Below are 14,965 nucleotides of genomic sequence, written 5' to 3'. Positions count from 1 at the left end.
GAATATTTTTTTATTGCTCAGCAACCACGTAAAATTAACTGTCCTGCAAGGTCACACAGCTAGAGAAGCAGTACTGTGTGATACTGAAGCACGGGGACTACAGTCATGTATTCAAGACCCAACTCCTCCAGTCTCTACTGGAAGTTGCTTTACCTCTCTAAGGTTTCATTTACTGACTACAAAATGCATATTGTAATTTTCTCTTTCCCATTAGATTCTTGTGAGGATTGAGTGAGATAGTCAATGGAAAGAACTCAGCCAAGTGATTGAGATATATATATATAAAATGCTTAAAACAATATTGCAATGCAAATCATTTATCCATGATGCTAAAAAAATTCTCACTTTATTTTAGATTGTGGATGCTAAAGATGTGTGCTGTTTTTTGCTGGTGGCATTCTACTGATGGGAGTTTTAAGGTATATATATAGTTATATATATATAAAATAAATACACATATGTATATACATACACACATGCACATACATGTATGCAGAAAAACACTAAGGCCTGTGTTTCCAGTCGTGCTAGATCTCAAAAACTTGTGATTCTCCTAAGGTACTATGCTCTCTCTTCATTTCTATGCTTTTGCTAATTTATGTGCCTTTTACCATCTAATATTTCTTTTCTCAGACTACAATATGGGCAAAGATAACTATTCTCTTATTCATTTTTCAAGTCTAAGAATAGCTTATTCAAAATCATCCCTGCCTCCCAAAACTAAGCTCCATCCCATAGAATCCAGGATATTATTTCTCCCAAATTACTTATTGCATATTGTAACATATAATATGTTTCTACTTGTCTGTGTCAATCAATAAACTGTGAGGTCCTCAAGCACAAGAACTATATCCTTTTACTTAGTGTCCCTCAACACCCAACACATGGCCTGAGCTGTGGAATGTAAGCAATATGTATTGGAAAGATGGACAAATTGAGACAGGGATGCACACAGGAAATAGTTGAGTCAATGATGCTGCCATCCATGTGGATATTCCAAGTCAAAGTGCGCAGGCACTGAACAGAAAAGAGAATCAGACATTCAACAAACATGCTATGGTAGCTGCATTTATCTGCGTTCCTTCCCATGGGGCAAAGGCCAAAAGCTGTAGAAAGCAATGCATATGTATAAAGAATTTGGAATCTCTCCTTCCCCTCTCAAGTCACTGGAAACCTAAGTTTACCTCAAAGCATGGAAGCTAGACCCTCCCCACACTAGAGTAATGAATGGCAGTATTGTCTACAAATCACTCAGAGTTCCTTAGAGAGATGGGCAGTGGTCTTGAGCAGTGCTTCTCAAACTCTATGGACAATGTCCATAGAGTCAAATGGACTCTATTTGGCAATGTCAAAATGTACATGTTGATTTGGTTGTTACTGAAATGCATAGTTTTTATTAGACTGTACTTTGTCAGGGAAGGAATGTTACACAAGTTGTAGACTGTATTGGCCAGGATTTTTTGGAGAAACAGAACCAATAGGATTCATAGAGATGGATAAATGAGCAGCAGCTTCTTAGAGGAATGGACTCACATGGTTATGGAGGCTGAGAAACCTCAGGCCAGGCCACCTGCAATCTGGAGAACCAGGAAAGCCAGTAACATGGCAGATTCCGAGTCCAAAGGCCTGTGAACCAAGGAAGCCAATAACATCACTCTCAGTCTGAAGCCAAAGGCCTGAGAACCTAGTGGAGGATGTAGGAGTTGTGGGGGCAGACTGGTGCAAGCCCCAGAGGCCAAAGCCAGAGAACCTAAAGTTCTTGTCCAAAGGCAGAAAAGAAAGATGTCCCATCTCATTAAGAGAGAAAGAATCCACCCTTCCCCTGCCTTTTATTCTATCTGGGCCCTCAACCAATTAGTGGTGCCTGCCCACATTGGGTGAGGGCATCTCCTGCGCGCTCAGTGCACTGAGTCAAATACCAATCTCTTCTGGAAATACCAATCACAGATATACCTAAAAATAATGCTTTACTGGTACTCTGGGTATTCCTTAGCCCAGTCAAGTAGACACCTAAAGTTAAACGTCTCATGGGCAATGTTCAAAAACAAAAACAAACAAACAAAAAAAAATGAGACTTTTTTTCTAGACCAGTGTTTCTCAACTTTAGCCGCACATTTGAAAGACCTGGGAAGTTCTGTAAAAAAAAACAAAACAACAACAACAACAAAAAAAATATATATATATATACACACAAAAATATCATATATATATACATACACGCAAAAAAAATATCAACCCACCTGTCATCTCCGCCTCCTCTCTCATCAATTGATCTGAGTTTGGGGGAATCTTCTTTCAAGAGGTTCTAATGAAAAGCCTGTGGGGGAGCCACTATCCTACCAGACAACCAGCATCACTCAAAATCTGGTCCAAGTCCTGGTGTGGCTCAAACTGTTTCTAGCTGGCTCACGACGAGATAAGTACTGAAACTGAGAGTAAGTGCGTTCAGGCTACTCTAGAAAAATAACGCAGACTAAGTGACTCATAAACAACAGAAATTCATTTCTCACATTCTGGAGACTGGGAAGTCAGAAATCAAGCCACCAGCAGATTTGTTGAGTGGTGAAGGCCCATTTCCTGGTTCATAGATGGCACCTTCTCATTATGTCCTCACGTTGTGGAATGGCAAGGCCATAGGGCCTCTTTTGTAAGCGTGCTGATTCCATTCATGAGGGCTCTATCCTTATAATCAAATCATCTTCAGAAGCCCTACCTCCTAATACTATCACATTTATGACTAGGTTTCAACGTATGAATTTGGGGTGAACATAAATATTCAGACCATAACAAAGTGTTCAGAAACTTTTATAGCAATATGACAAATTAAGTTTATTCTTAATTGAATGTAATAATAAAAACAGATGGATTAGTGAAAAAAAAAAATAGTTGGCTTATAAAGAAATACATTGAAACCCCCTGAAGGAATGGTCTAAATAACTAAACATATACATCTCTGGAAGTGAGGATATACTGGGCCCCTTCTTTAAGCTGTTATGTCTTAAAGCTGAAATATTAACTTCAGTGATAAATTCCTCAGGCAGAGCATTGGCACCTGGGTACAACAGGGTTAATGAGCAGGAGTGGGGTAGGTGGGGTTACAAACCAGGAACACATGCCCTCCAAGTTAGATAGCTTTTTTTTCTCTTTAATTGCCCTTAAAACACACACGCTCTCACATAACACAGAAGGTGAGAGCTGAATGAAGTTTTCTGGGTAATGGCATGAAATGTTTTCCTTATGAGAAGTGGTGTTGAGTTACAGCGTGCAGACGGAGAACGGGGAGGAGAGAAACAGCAGCCTCAATCTGGCCCCCACCTTTTCTTGGGCTTGTAGGAAGGTGGACATGGGCTCCCGGAGACAAGACAAGTAATATGTTGAACTGTTCGGTGACTGGAATCAACTTTTCCTGGAGTAACCTAAGGCCAGTGTTTACCAGAACTTAGCTAGGGCCAGCCAAGCAGGCACAGATGCTCTGCTATGAAATGCCACGCAGGCAGAGACTGACAAGCGGTAGGAGCTGAGCTTTCCCCTTGGACTGCTGCTTCCTGCTGTGTTCAGGGGAGGGGGTCACTTTCTGGCAACTCTGCTGCTGCTGCTGCTGCTGCTACTTCAGCTCCCTCTCCACTCAAGGTAAGCAGGCTAAGGGAGGGCAGGCTGCTAGGGAAAGCTTTGTACCATGAACAGGATCCGAAAGTTTTTCCGAGGAAGTGGGCGAGTCTTGGCATTTATCTTTGTAGCTTCTGTCATCTGGCTGCTCTTTGACATGGCAGCTCTCCGCCTCTCATTCAATGAGATCAACACTCGGGTCATCAAGGAAGACATTGTGAGGAGGGAGCGGATAGGATTCAGAGTTCAGCCAGACCAAGTGAAAATTTTTTACAGCAGCATAAAAGAGATGAAACCTCCCCTAAGGGGACATGGGAAAGGGGCACGGGGCAAAGAGAACTTTAGAAAAACTGAGAAGAGTGTGCTCAAGGTTGAGGTGGACTTGGACCAAACCCAGAGGGAAAGAAAAATGCAGAATGCCCTGGGAAGGGGCAAGGTTGTACCGTTGTGGCATCCTGCACATCTGCAGACCCTCCCTGTGCCTCCTAACAAGCAGAAGACAGAAGGGAGAGGCACCAACCCTGAAGCCTCCTCTCACCAGGGGACACCAAAGCAAATGACAGCTCAGGGGGCTCCAAAAACCTCATTCATAGCAGCAAAAGGAACTCCATTAGTCAAAATATCAGCACACATGGGACGTGTCAGTTTAAAACAGGAGCCCCTGAAGAGTCACAGTCACAGCAGTGACACATCAAAACTAGCAGCTGAAAGGGACTTGAATGTGACCATCAGTCTTAGTACTGACAGATCAAAGAAGCGATCACAGGCAGTAGCAAAAGAGAGGGCACACCCTGCCAGCACAGCAGAGCCGAAGTCTGGGGAAGCCATGTCCTTAAACAAAACTAAGTCTCAGAGCAAAGAAGTCAATGCAAATAAACACAAGGCCAATACAAGTCTTCCTTTTCTTAAGTTCATTGTCAATTCAAATCGCTTAAGGAAGCAATCTATTAATGAGACACCTTTGGGAAGTTTGTCAAAGGATGATGGAGCTAGAGGGGTTCATGGGAAGAAACTCAATTTCTCTGAAAGCCGTGTTGTGGTTATAACCAAAGAAGAAGAGCAAAAGGCAGACCCCAAGGAGGTCTCCAATTCTAAAACCAAAACTATATTTCCTAAAGTATTGGGTAAAAGCCAAGGTAAACACATTTCCAGGAATAGAAGTGAAATGTCTTTCTCTTCACTTGCTCCACATAGAGTACCACTGTCCCAAACTAACCATGCTTTAGCTGGAGGGCTAGAGCCAGCAAAAATCAACATAGCTGCCAAAGCCCCCTCTACAGAATACAACCAGAGTCATACAAAAGCCCTTTTACCTGAAGACAGTGGAATGCACCAGGTGTTAAGAATTGATGTGACGTTTTCTCCAAGGGACCCCAAAGCTCCAGGGCAGTTTGGGCGTCCTGTAGTTGTCCCCCATGGAAAGGAGAAGGAGGCAGAAAGAAGATGGAAAGAAGGGAACTTCAATGTCTACCTTAGCGATTTGATCCCAGTGGATAGAGCCATTGAAGACACCAGACCTGCTGGGTAAGACCTATTTATCTTCTCTTTCCTCAACCCCAAGTGCTTTGGTTCTTATAAAGAGAGGATTTATTGCTAGATAATTCCGTGTGGTTTTTGGTCACCTAGAGAATTAAAGAAACATTAATCATTGGATATCATTCAAATATTTCACCAACTACACAGAGAAAAATTCTCATATCAGCAGTTGCAGAGTTCTCATTCTCTGAGACTTTGGTCCCCACCATTAGCTCATGTTCAATTTCCTTCTCTCTGTTGAAAACCTATTAAAATGATTAGATGAACTCAGTTCATAATAACATATATATAAATGGTAGAGCTTAAAGTGTAATTCCATTAGAATAGTGACAATGAAGTGAATTCCCAATTTTGGAGCTTTTCATTATTAGCAAGTTTGTCAGGAATATATTTGAGAAAGAAGCACACAGAAGGACTCTTCTAGGCCTCCCTGGAATCATATCTCAGCCAGCAGAATTCTGCCTAATCATGAGTAATGATAACCAGGATAGCAAGAGAAGAAGTGACTTTACTCCCTAAAATTTAATGTCTTTTATAGATGAAGATGGTAGACATTTCAGGAGATCAGTTACATAGGAATAATAATGTTGGAAAAAGTCAATCAGTCCATACCAGCAAACACCTACAGGAGGTATAAAAAGCATGATAATAATCACTTCTATTTGTAGACATTCACTATTTACAAAGAGCCTGCATACACATAGATGAACTCCATATGAGCCCTGGAAAGGAGGAGGCTGGCATTATGGTTCAAATTAACAAGCTGGCAAGGGTGCTCAGAAGTTACAACACTTTCTCAAAGTAATTCAGTTCTAAAGCTGCCCAGTGGACCTTCAGGAACCAGTCCTTCAAAAAGTTAAATTCCTATATCACCAGACGTAGATCAAAGCATAGATACTTAATCTGATTCAAATATAATTAGGTTCCTGGCATTTTTTTTCTTGGCCCACTGATAAGTGAAGGTACTCAATAGCCGTATTTCAATATCTGTTAACTCAGTTCCCTGAGTCAAACAATATTTGCCAGGAAGTTGGATTGGGGAATGTCAAGATTGAGACTTAGCACACGTGGCATGTAAACAATGGCCTTGTGGCTTCTGTAGAAAATTCTTCTTTGTGATCTAGGTAATCAGCATTACATTTTAGTCAGTGTTACTAGAAGGAAGACAGATACAGGGGAAGCTTTATCCATATTAGAAAGAAGAGTCTCTTCATTGTGACGTCGGCTACAACCAGGTCATTTTCCATCTCTTAGCCATCAGCAAATGGCTATCAGCCATGTACTGCTTAGGTCAAGCACTGTGCCATTCGCACTTCTCACCCTGGTGATAATCACAGCCTTGAGGAGGACACAGACATACTCAAAGATGAGGAAACTGAGGCCTTGGGATGCTAGATTGCCTGTGGTCACAAAGCTAGTCATTGTAGATAAATGATTAAAATTCATGCTCAAAATTATTCTGCATTCTTCTCCATCTCTTACCAATCTCCCCTCAAAAAGGATCCTAAAAATTATGTTGGCCCAGCTGTAATCTAAAGTCCTGTGTATCACAGGATTACACATGCTAGCTGTGAACAGAAAGTGCAGGGAAATGAAGTAGCTGTTAAAGCAGTTTCATTTTAACATGCCCTTATTGACCCAGCAGGCTGCTAGGGAGTCTGGGGAGGAATTAGACACTGCACAGAAGCACAAGCTCCAGTTCCAGACCAGAGAAAAGGCACATATGGGGCGGGGTGGGGGTGCCCAAAGCAAGTAATAACAATGTTATCACCAGTGTGGCTCACTGAAGGCTCAGTGGCTCCCAGTGCTTTCTAGTTTCTATACTTTGGTCTGTAGAAGGTGAGCATTGCAGCCCAGAAAAGTTACAGTCAGGCTCTGTCCTCTGTCTTCTGAAGGAGGTTGTCCCAACTGTAGGAAAAACTGACACGTGTGCTTGAAAGGATGAGTCAGAGAGCATGTGGCCAGGCCTCCTCCCTCTTATCACATAACCCACCTTGGCTAAATATAGGCGTGTTCTCAAGCTGCCTGGCGGATGCTACGCTCCACTCAGGAGTCTACCACCAGGGATCCTGGACCTGGGGCCTCCCAAAGTATTTTTCAGTCCTTTTGTAGCCCTCTTCTTTGAAAGAGGATAAATCATTTTTTTGTTCTTTTATCCAAACACCCTGACTATAAATATGTGTAAATTATGTATTCATGCAGATAACGGTTAAAGAAAATACGATCAAAAAACATTTGATTCATCAGGCTGGCAAGATTTGGAGTGTTTTTTTTTTTTTTTTCTTTTTTCACTTTGGATTTATTTATTTTCAGCCTTGCTCAAAATGTGTTTGAGGTAGCTGCTTACAGGAACGCACGCAACAAGATTTTTTAAGATAATAAGTTTTCAAAGTCAGCATAAGGGGAAATTGTCATAAAACAGAATAAGAAAATGAGTATGTGTGTGTGAAAGAGAGAGAGAAACAACTATAAGAACACAAGAGGGCTACCTTAAAATTAGCTGAAGTAGCATCCTACTGCAACCTTTAAATTTTGAGAGTTTTGGAGAATATCTTCCTTATTGACCTATTCATTTCCCCAAAATCCACCATTATAGATGAATTAACACATAACTGGCATATCACTACTGCTCATTGAATACAGAACACACCAAAAAATGTAAAAAACAACAACAACAAAAAACACACACACAGATTTGGTATAATCATTTAAATTCAACTTCCCCCAGTGAAGATAATAACTAGTCAGTAGTTAACATCATTTAAAGATGAATTAGCTGATGTGCTAGGGTGAGGTTACCATTAAGAAGTAGAGGACAGGCATGGTGGCTCACACCTGTAATCTCAGCACTTTGGGAGGCCACTGATTGGAGAATTCCTTGAGCCCAGGAGTTTGAGATCAGCCTGGGCAATATAGTGAGACCTCATCACTACAAAAAATTTAAAAATTACCCAAGGGTGGTGGTGCATGCCTGTAGTCTCAGCCACTCAGGAGGCTGAGGAGGGAGGATCACTTGAGCCTGAGAGGTCGAGGTTGCAGTGAACCAAGATTGTGCCACTGCACAATAGCCTAGGTGACAGAATAAGACCTTGTCGCAGAAAACAACGACAACAACAAAAGCAGAGGAGACAGGCAGGGATTTCCAGGACAACTTCTCTTACTCTAGTTCTAAAATCAGATTCTCTTTTCCAAACCTGCTCTTTCCTCCTTTTTCTCTTGAGTCCCAAAGGACCACTGCTAAAATGTTAAGATGCAATTTCACACCTCTTTTCTAAAGTACAAGAACCCCTTTCTGTTCTCAGGGTTACTCACACTGTCCTTTTCTGTCTGCCCATGTTTCTCCCCTTTGTGGTATAGCAATAGCACCCCGCACATGACATTTTCTCCAAGCTGGGCCCTCAGCGTGAGAAAAGCTAATCTCTGCTCTTCTCCACCCATTATGGTTGTAACCATCCACTGAGGTTTTCATTCACTGGTCCCTTCCCACAGCCTCCCTCCATCCTCACCATTCTCTTGCACACATTCTAATCCAACATTACTCAAAATTCAACTGTGGCTTCCCTCCACCTGGACCATGAGGTGGCTGTGACCTCTAAATTGCAATTATTCTTAGTGTACACAGGCATCCTAGTTACTGAAACACTCTTTACTGCGTCTGTTTTGTCTCCTTAGTGAAATTATAAGCTTCTGAAGGAAACTGTGTCTTTAGCTTTATTTCGTACTCCTTTAGCACTGATCACAGTGCTGTGCATTCAGAAGCAACAGGTTTACACAGTATGAATTTAAAATTTGTTTCTCTGAATTTGTTTCTCTGAAATGATTTTTGAACACTGATACTACCTTAAAAATAATCAAAAGGTAGTAATTCAAATGAAACCTGCAACAAGTCTATTTATAAATTATTAATGACTTCTTAATTTTTCATTATGAATATATGGAATATATTAAAATCTGATTTAAGGCAAATACATTCTGTTTAACACTATGATCTATTCATTAATTTGTGTTTATTCCTTATTTTATATTTTTGTTATTGTTTTTGTTCTTAATTTTAATGTTTTGGCTTTCAAGAGAGGAAAGCCTATTTTATTTACAAGAATGTTTTATGTCAGCATGTAAAATACAACTTCATTATTGCCTAGAAATTTTGCCTATGAAATTTGCTTGAAATAAAATGCTTTTTTGACAGTTAAAGTTCCATATTTAATCTTTTTTTAATTAAAAGCTAATCCTTTCAGTTCTTGCTCCTAATTATTGAAGTTTGTTTCTGTCAGTAACAATCAACGCACATACTCATACATACACACCACACATGCACATACATATGTAAACACAGGTTTTGCTAAAATGTGATCCTGTGCAGGGCAATTCTACTTGAAGAAGTCTGTCTTTTGGCCTGAAGCTATAGTTAAGATGGAACTCCAAAAATGAACTTATTTTAAGAGTGCACTTCCTGAATCTGAATTTAGAGAAAAATGACTCAAAGGAATTTTTGCTGCCAGCATTCAGTTTTTAAAGTACAATAAGAATTCTGGCGTGCTTGTCTGCCACTGCTGTGTCCTCATAATGTTACTCAATTGCTTAATTTAATGCTTTGCTTTCCCTACAAAACTCTGGCAAGCCCCTCAATAAAGCAATTAAAATGGGTCTTTATTCTCTTAGCCCAGAGCCAGGACTGTCAACCAATAATTTGATTCCTTCCTACACAGCTAAAGAAAGTTTTTTTTGGCCCATTTGAAAAGCAAAAGATAGCACCATGCATTTGCCACAAACCAATCTACATTACTGAGGGGAAAGAAAAACTTTCTGGAACCCTAATTTTGATCCTAGTAGGGTTAGAAACTATAACTGATGAGTTACCGTAGGAGGAAGGGGAGGAGCAGGAGGATACAGAAGAGAGAAAATAAAGTGATCAGGTATCCTCCCAAACTTTGAGCTTCTAAGTTTATCAGGCTGAGAGGAAAAAAGAAACTTTAAAGTTAAATTAAATTTAAATTTTTAATTTTTACATGGGATACAAATCTTAATGGATGAAATGAACCATACTTTTGTGACTAATAGCGATTGGAGAATATTAATTAAAATTCATTGGAGAAGCTATGAGATCTCCTTGAGAAACTAATTGGAGGCAGGAAAAAAAAAAACCTCACAAGATGAATTCAAAAGGATTTACTTCCTGCTTTCACCTCTATGGGTAAAAGCAATGCAGTGGTACCTTTTGAATAGTGTGTATGTGTTCATTTTTGTGGGCACGTGCGTGCATTTGTGAAGATATGCATGTGTTTGTGTGTTAGGGCACAGTGCTCTATTTCACTCAAAAGTCATGTAGGAGATCAGGAAATAAAAAGGAAAACTTGTTAAAAGGTTCAGACTAGACTGTAACATAATGAAGGTAAAATATGGCCAAGGGACAATGAACTGGGCCTTTGAATACTTTTCTTTATCCCACTCTCCTTATAACAAAGGGAGTAACAAAGACAACAAAGATCAGAGAAGAATGGAAAGCACAATTCTGCCTCTAGTTCAAAGAGAAGAAAACAGCTAAACGGTGCCTAATGAATATAAAACTGAGAAATGTTACAGCAAATTCCTGACTTTTCCTCCTAAATACTGTGAAAGTCCTAGAAACACTCCTGGGAGAGAGTAGTTAATAAATGCAGGAATTTGAAAGAAGTATACTTTTTCATATACTGAACACAAGGCCCAATTTAACCATCAGCATAATATATCAAACTTTTGCTGTAATATTGCCCTGGTACTCTTGGCCCTGAAAATAACTTCCTATTGGGCTTTTCTGGCTGATCCAATCAGAACAGAGCTTCTCAAGAGAGAAACAACTTTTTTGCTCAAGGTTCAGAAAATTCAGAGAAAATAGCAATGTTTAGAAGCTGTATTTTGCTGTTTGCTTTCGAAATGAAAGGAGCTTTTTAGAGTCTCCTGGAAAAACAGCTATATCATACCAAACTCACGTACCTTCTCAATTGGCCTTGCTTCTAAAATGTTGATAATATGGACAAGTGTGAGAAGCAGCAATGTGAAGAAACAGTGTTTACAAAGGTCTTCACAACTTGCCTTCTCATTTAATCCTTAAAACAATTCCTCAAGGTAGATACTATCATCATCCCGGCTTTATCTATAGAAAAACTGAGATTTACAGAGGAAGCTGAGGTTTCAGGTAATAGCAGATATTTCAGACAGTGGCAGTTCATTTCATTGCACATGATATTTGCTCATTGCCTATCAATCAGGAGCGGTGCACCATGCCAGGGCAGTTGAGGCCTTTCATCCTTCAGGCATATTATTTCATCTGATCCTTGTGGTCATGCCAGATTAGCAACGTGTTTCATCTCTTTATTAACAGATAAGAGGGGGAAAGAGAGCAAATGGTAATGTAACTTGCCCAAGGCCTCACAGCTCACAAGTGCCAATGTTGGGACCCAGCCTCTAGTTTTCTGATTCTTCCTCACTCAGTAATAATTCCACTGCACCAGTCTGGTTCCCTCTCCACCCCCAGCAACTCTCCCCATGTAGTGACCGTCATCACCTGCACCTCTCCTTGACTTGCCAAGGCCCTGTGCATAAAGGGGAATCCCTCCACTGCTCAGCTTCACACACAAAAGAATTGCTTAGTTTTGTTTCAGTCAGTGATGTGTGTGTATGCATATATGTATGCATGTAGACTTACGTTTGCATATGTGTGTGTATTCTAAGCAATCCTCATAGTAACGCTATGAGATATTAACTTTCATATGTTTTACAGTTGAGAAGGGTGAGACTGTAAAAGAATAAATGATTTATCCACTGTCCCAGCAAGCTAATAGCAAATTTAGGATTCAAAAGAAAATTTCCCAATTTTTAATTCTTTCCACAGGTGACAGCTCCTCCTTCCTTTGTTTCCTTATAGTCATATGACTTTGGCAGAAATTAAAACACCTCTCTTCCTTGTACATGGGTAAGAGATGCATGACGGGAGTTAAGTTTGCATGACATGTACCTCATCAGAGAAAAAAAATATAGAAAACCATTTCCTATACAGAACTAAGCAAAGGTGATTCTTTAAAACTAGGCCATAACACAGCCCTGCAGTGAACAAATCTCTCAGGACTGCTACTGCACAGTATGGCATCAGAGCATGGTCATAGACTTCAAGGCATGTACAGCAAAATGTGATGCAGAAACACAGGGGACTATTGGGAAAAAGGAGATAAAAGGCTAAACCTGAACTGGGAGAGACAGAAATGTTTGAGCTGCAACCTGAAAGAGTAGAGAGTCAGAGAAATGGAGAAAACAGTAAAAAGGATGATCCATTGAGAAACCGAGGAAATCTGACATGGGTTGCAGGAGAGCAATGAGGATATAAATTAGAGTAGAGTCCAGATCACTCAGGACCTTGTTCAGGCTCTTCTAAGGGCCAGTGGGAAATCGTTAAGGGATTTAAAACCATAGAAATAACAATTTAATTTGCCTTTTCTTGGGGGTCTTATGACCCAAAGGAAAGCACTTACAGGTAAATGCTAAAGTTGCATAGAAAACCACAGAATGTTAATACTAGGTGAAGATTTGAAAGTTATCTAATCTAGTCCTTTATGTTACAGAGAAGGTTCCAGGAGAAAAATGACTTGCCCAAGGTCATACACAGCAGGAAAGACAGAACATCCCCACCTAGTACTATTTCTGTCACATCACACCACCTCCTCCTCTTTTCCCTGCCATCCCAATTTCACTGTGACAGCTTCCTGCTCAAAATAGACTATTGTTGAAGTGGTGAATGTTGATGCTGGTGGCTTATATTTCTAAGCCTGAGTCCTGTCACTTTGATGACTCTACATTTACCACAGCAACCATGGCCGCAGTTGGCTGAGAACTTTGGAGTAGAAGTGATGAGTGTGACTTAAATTTTCTGAGTCAGTAGCCAGGTGATTTTGACTGAATGTCACCGATAGTCTACCCTAGAAAGAACAAAACGTGAAAGTACAATTTTTATATCGCTGTACCGTCTTATCAGTGAGAGGGCAAGCGGCCCCAACAGTTCTAAGGTCTGGGAGAAAATAATACAATTCCAGGCAGAGCTCTTCAGCTGTGTGCTCAGTTCTCCTCCTGATGTTCCTGAGATACCAGCGCTTGGGGAGTGAAGGCCCCTGAAGGCTCACATCAAGGCAGTAGTTGAATTGCAAATAGAAGTTAAGAAAATATTCTGCTTGACCTTCTGTTCAAACCTGTGAAGCCTGAGACTTGACCCACATAGTACATCTTGACTGTCTCGGAATAAAATGAAAAATTCATAGAAATGAGAGAATGTTATCATTCTCTCAATCTTAGGATTTAAAACCTTCTCTATTTGATAGGCTACATTCAAATCAGGTTAGTGGCTCAGCATTCAGCACACAGAAGCCAGGAGGGTGGGATGCATCACTTTCTGGGTCTCTCGATAAATGATTGAGCACTTGACAGATTCAGATTAAAGGACTGCCTCAGAAAAGGGCAGTGTGCTCCGTCAAAATGTGTGTATTTGCATTATGGGTAATCGTAGGTTCTCACCTGAGTTTTTCAGCATGAAGCTTACAAAATATTTTTACATCCATTATCTCATCAAATCTTCATCACCGTTCTGTGATGAAGGCATTGTAATCTTCATCCTGAAAGTGAGGAAACTAAGGTTCTAGGAGCCTAACTCACTTGCCCATGGCCATAGGGCCAATAAATGCTAGAATGAACAGAAAACTTAGTCCCTCGTCATCTTTCTCAAGTCCAGGGTCTTTCTGTCCACCACAGTAGTATGTCAGCTAAGTGTAGGATAGTGAAACTCCCCACATTAGAGGCCCATTTGTTTTTAGAACTTGGATTGGCTACAGTAATCTAAGCACAGATTCTCGTCAGATAAAACAGATTAATTTTTAAGTATAGCATGGGACCAGTAGACTCTAAATACCTAATCTGTTTAATAAATAGGCATATAGAATATAAATGTGATTTCCTAGCCTCAAAAAAGTTACAAACCTAGAAATATCTGGCAATCAAATTAAACTTTAGCAGCAATTCCTCCTCCCACGATATAGGCAGAAATTAAGGGAAAATTGGAATAAAGGAAACTTGCTTGAATTAAGTTGGTGTAGGATAACTTGAAATGGTTTTTACAACCTATGCCAACTAGATGACGTAGTGTCTGTCCAGAATATTCTCCATTCTCCTCAAGCCCCTACCCTATTACAATAGCAAGTAACCTTTCTTCCAGTATAAAAGACTGGAGTAAGAGTTTAAAATGCTGAAAACTTTGCTGGGGTTTCCCACTGTTCCTTTGAATGAAACAAGCACACTAGTTTTTCTAGATGCCCGGAAACATGTTTAATCTGTTTAGTAATGCAGGAGAACAGGCCTCTGTAAATGTTAGAGTGCCTTGACATGTCAGTGACCCCAAAACAAGGCACACCCTGAAACTTTGTATTGGAAATCTCTGGCATCTCTTTCTGGGTCCCTCTTTGGCATCCTATAATACTGCTTTTACCAGGCACTAATATGATCTGTACCATATAATCTTCCACAGAATTTTCTTCATTGTAATTCTTTAAACACATCTAAGATATATATTTGTCAACAATTGGCAGAGGTGATACTTATTTGTTGGGATATTAGCATCTAGTGCAGTCCCTCATGATCTACTCATGTAGGGTACAAATGGTGAAATTAAGGCACCATGACACATTGGGGGAATGGAGGATTAGATATTTGGTGATTACAGGTGCCTTCCCCAAATCTCTCACATTTCTGAGAGTTTTTCTTACCTCCAATTTCAGACTGTCTAGCACTTTTTAGAACTTCCTTCTAA

The 14,965-nt window shown here is 40.2% G+C and overlaps 1 protein-coding gene across 2 annotated transcripts in view; it reads left to right on the top strand.

The window, feature by feature from the left end:
• The first annotated feature begins 3,194 nt into the window (after positions 1 to 3,194).
• The window catches only part of GALNT5 (polypeptide N-acetylgalactosaminyltransferase 5), a 60,611-nt gene continuing 48,840 nt past the window's right edge, over positions 3,195 to 14,965 (top strand). Inside the window, exons 1-2 of one of the 2 annotated variants that reach the window (XM_030917089.1) lie at positions 3,302 to 5,130; positions 12,014 to 12,094. In XM_030917089.1, coding sequence (XP_030772949.1) covers positions 12,051 to 12,094 — 44 coding nt within the window. In that variant the 5' untranslated portion in view covers positions 3,302 to 5,130; positions 12,014 to 12,050. Of the gene's footprint in view, positions 5,131 to 12,013; positions 12,095 to 14,965 lie in introns of both variants that reach the window. The other variant, XM_010359037.2, reaches the window with a different exon arrangement.

The sequence above is a fragment of the Rhinopithecus roxellana genome, chromosome 14 (genome assembly GCF_007565055.1).
Source record: "Rhinopithecus roxellana isolate Shanxi Qingling chromosome 14, ASM756505v1, whole genome shotgun sequence".
Lineage (NCBI taxonomy): Eukaryota > Metazoa > Chordata > Mammalia > Primates > Cercopithecidae > Rhinopithecus > Rhinopithecus roxellana.
Note: the sequence above shows the minus strand (reverse complement) of the source record. Positions and strands in the feature narration are given on the sequence as shown.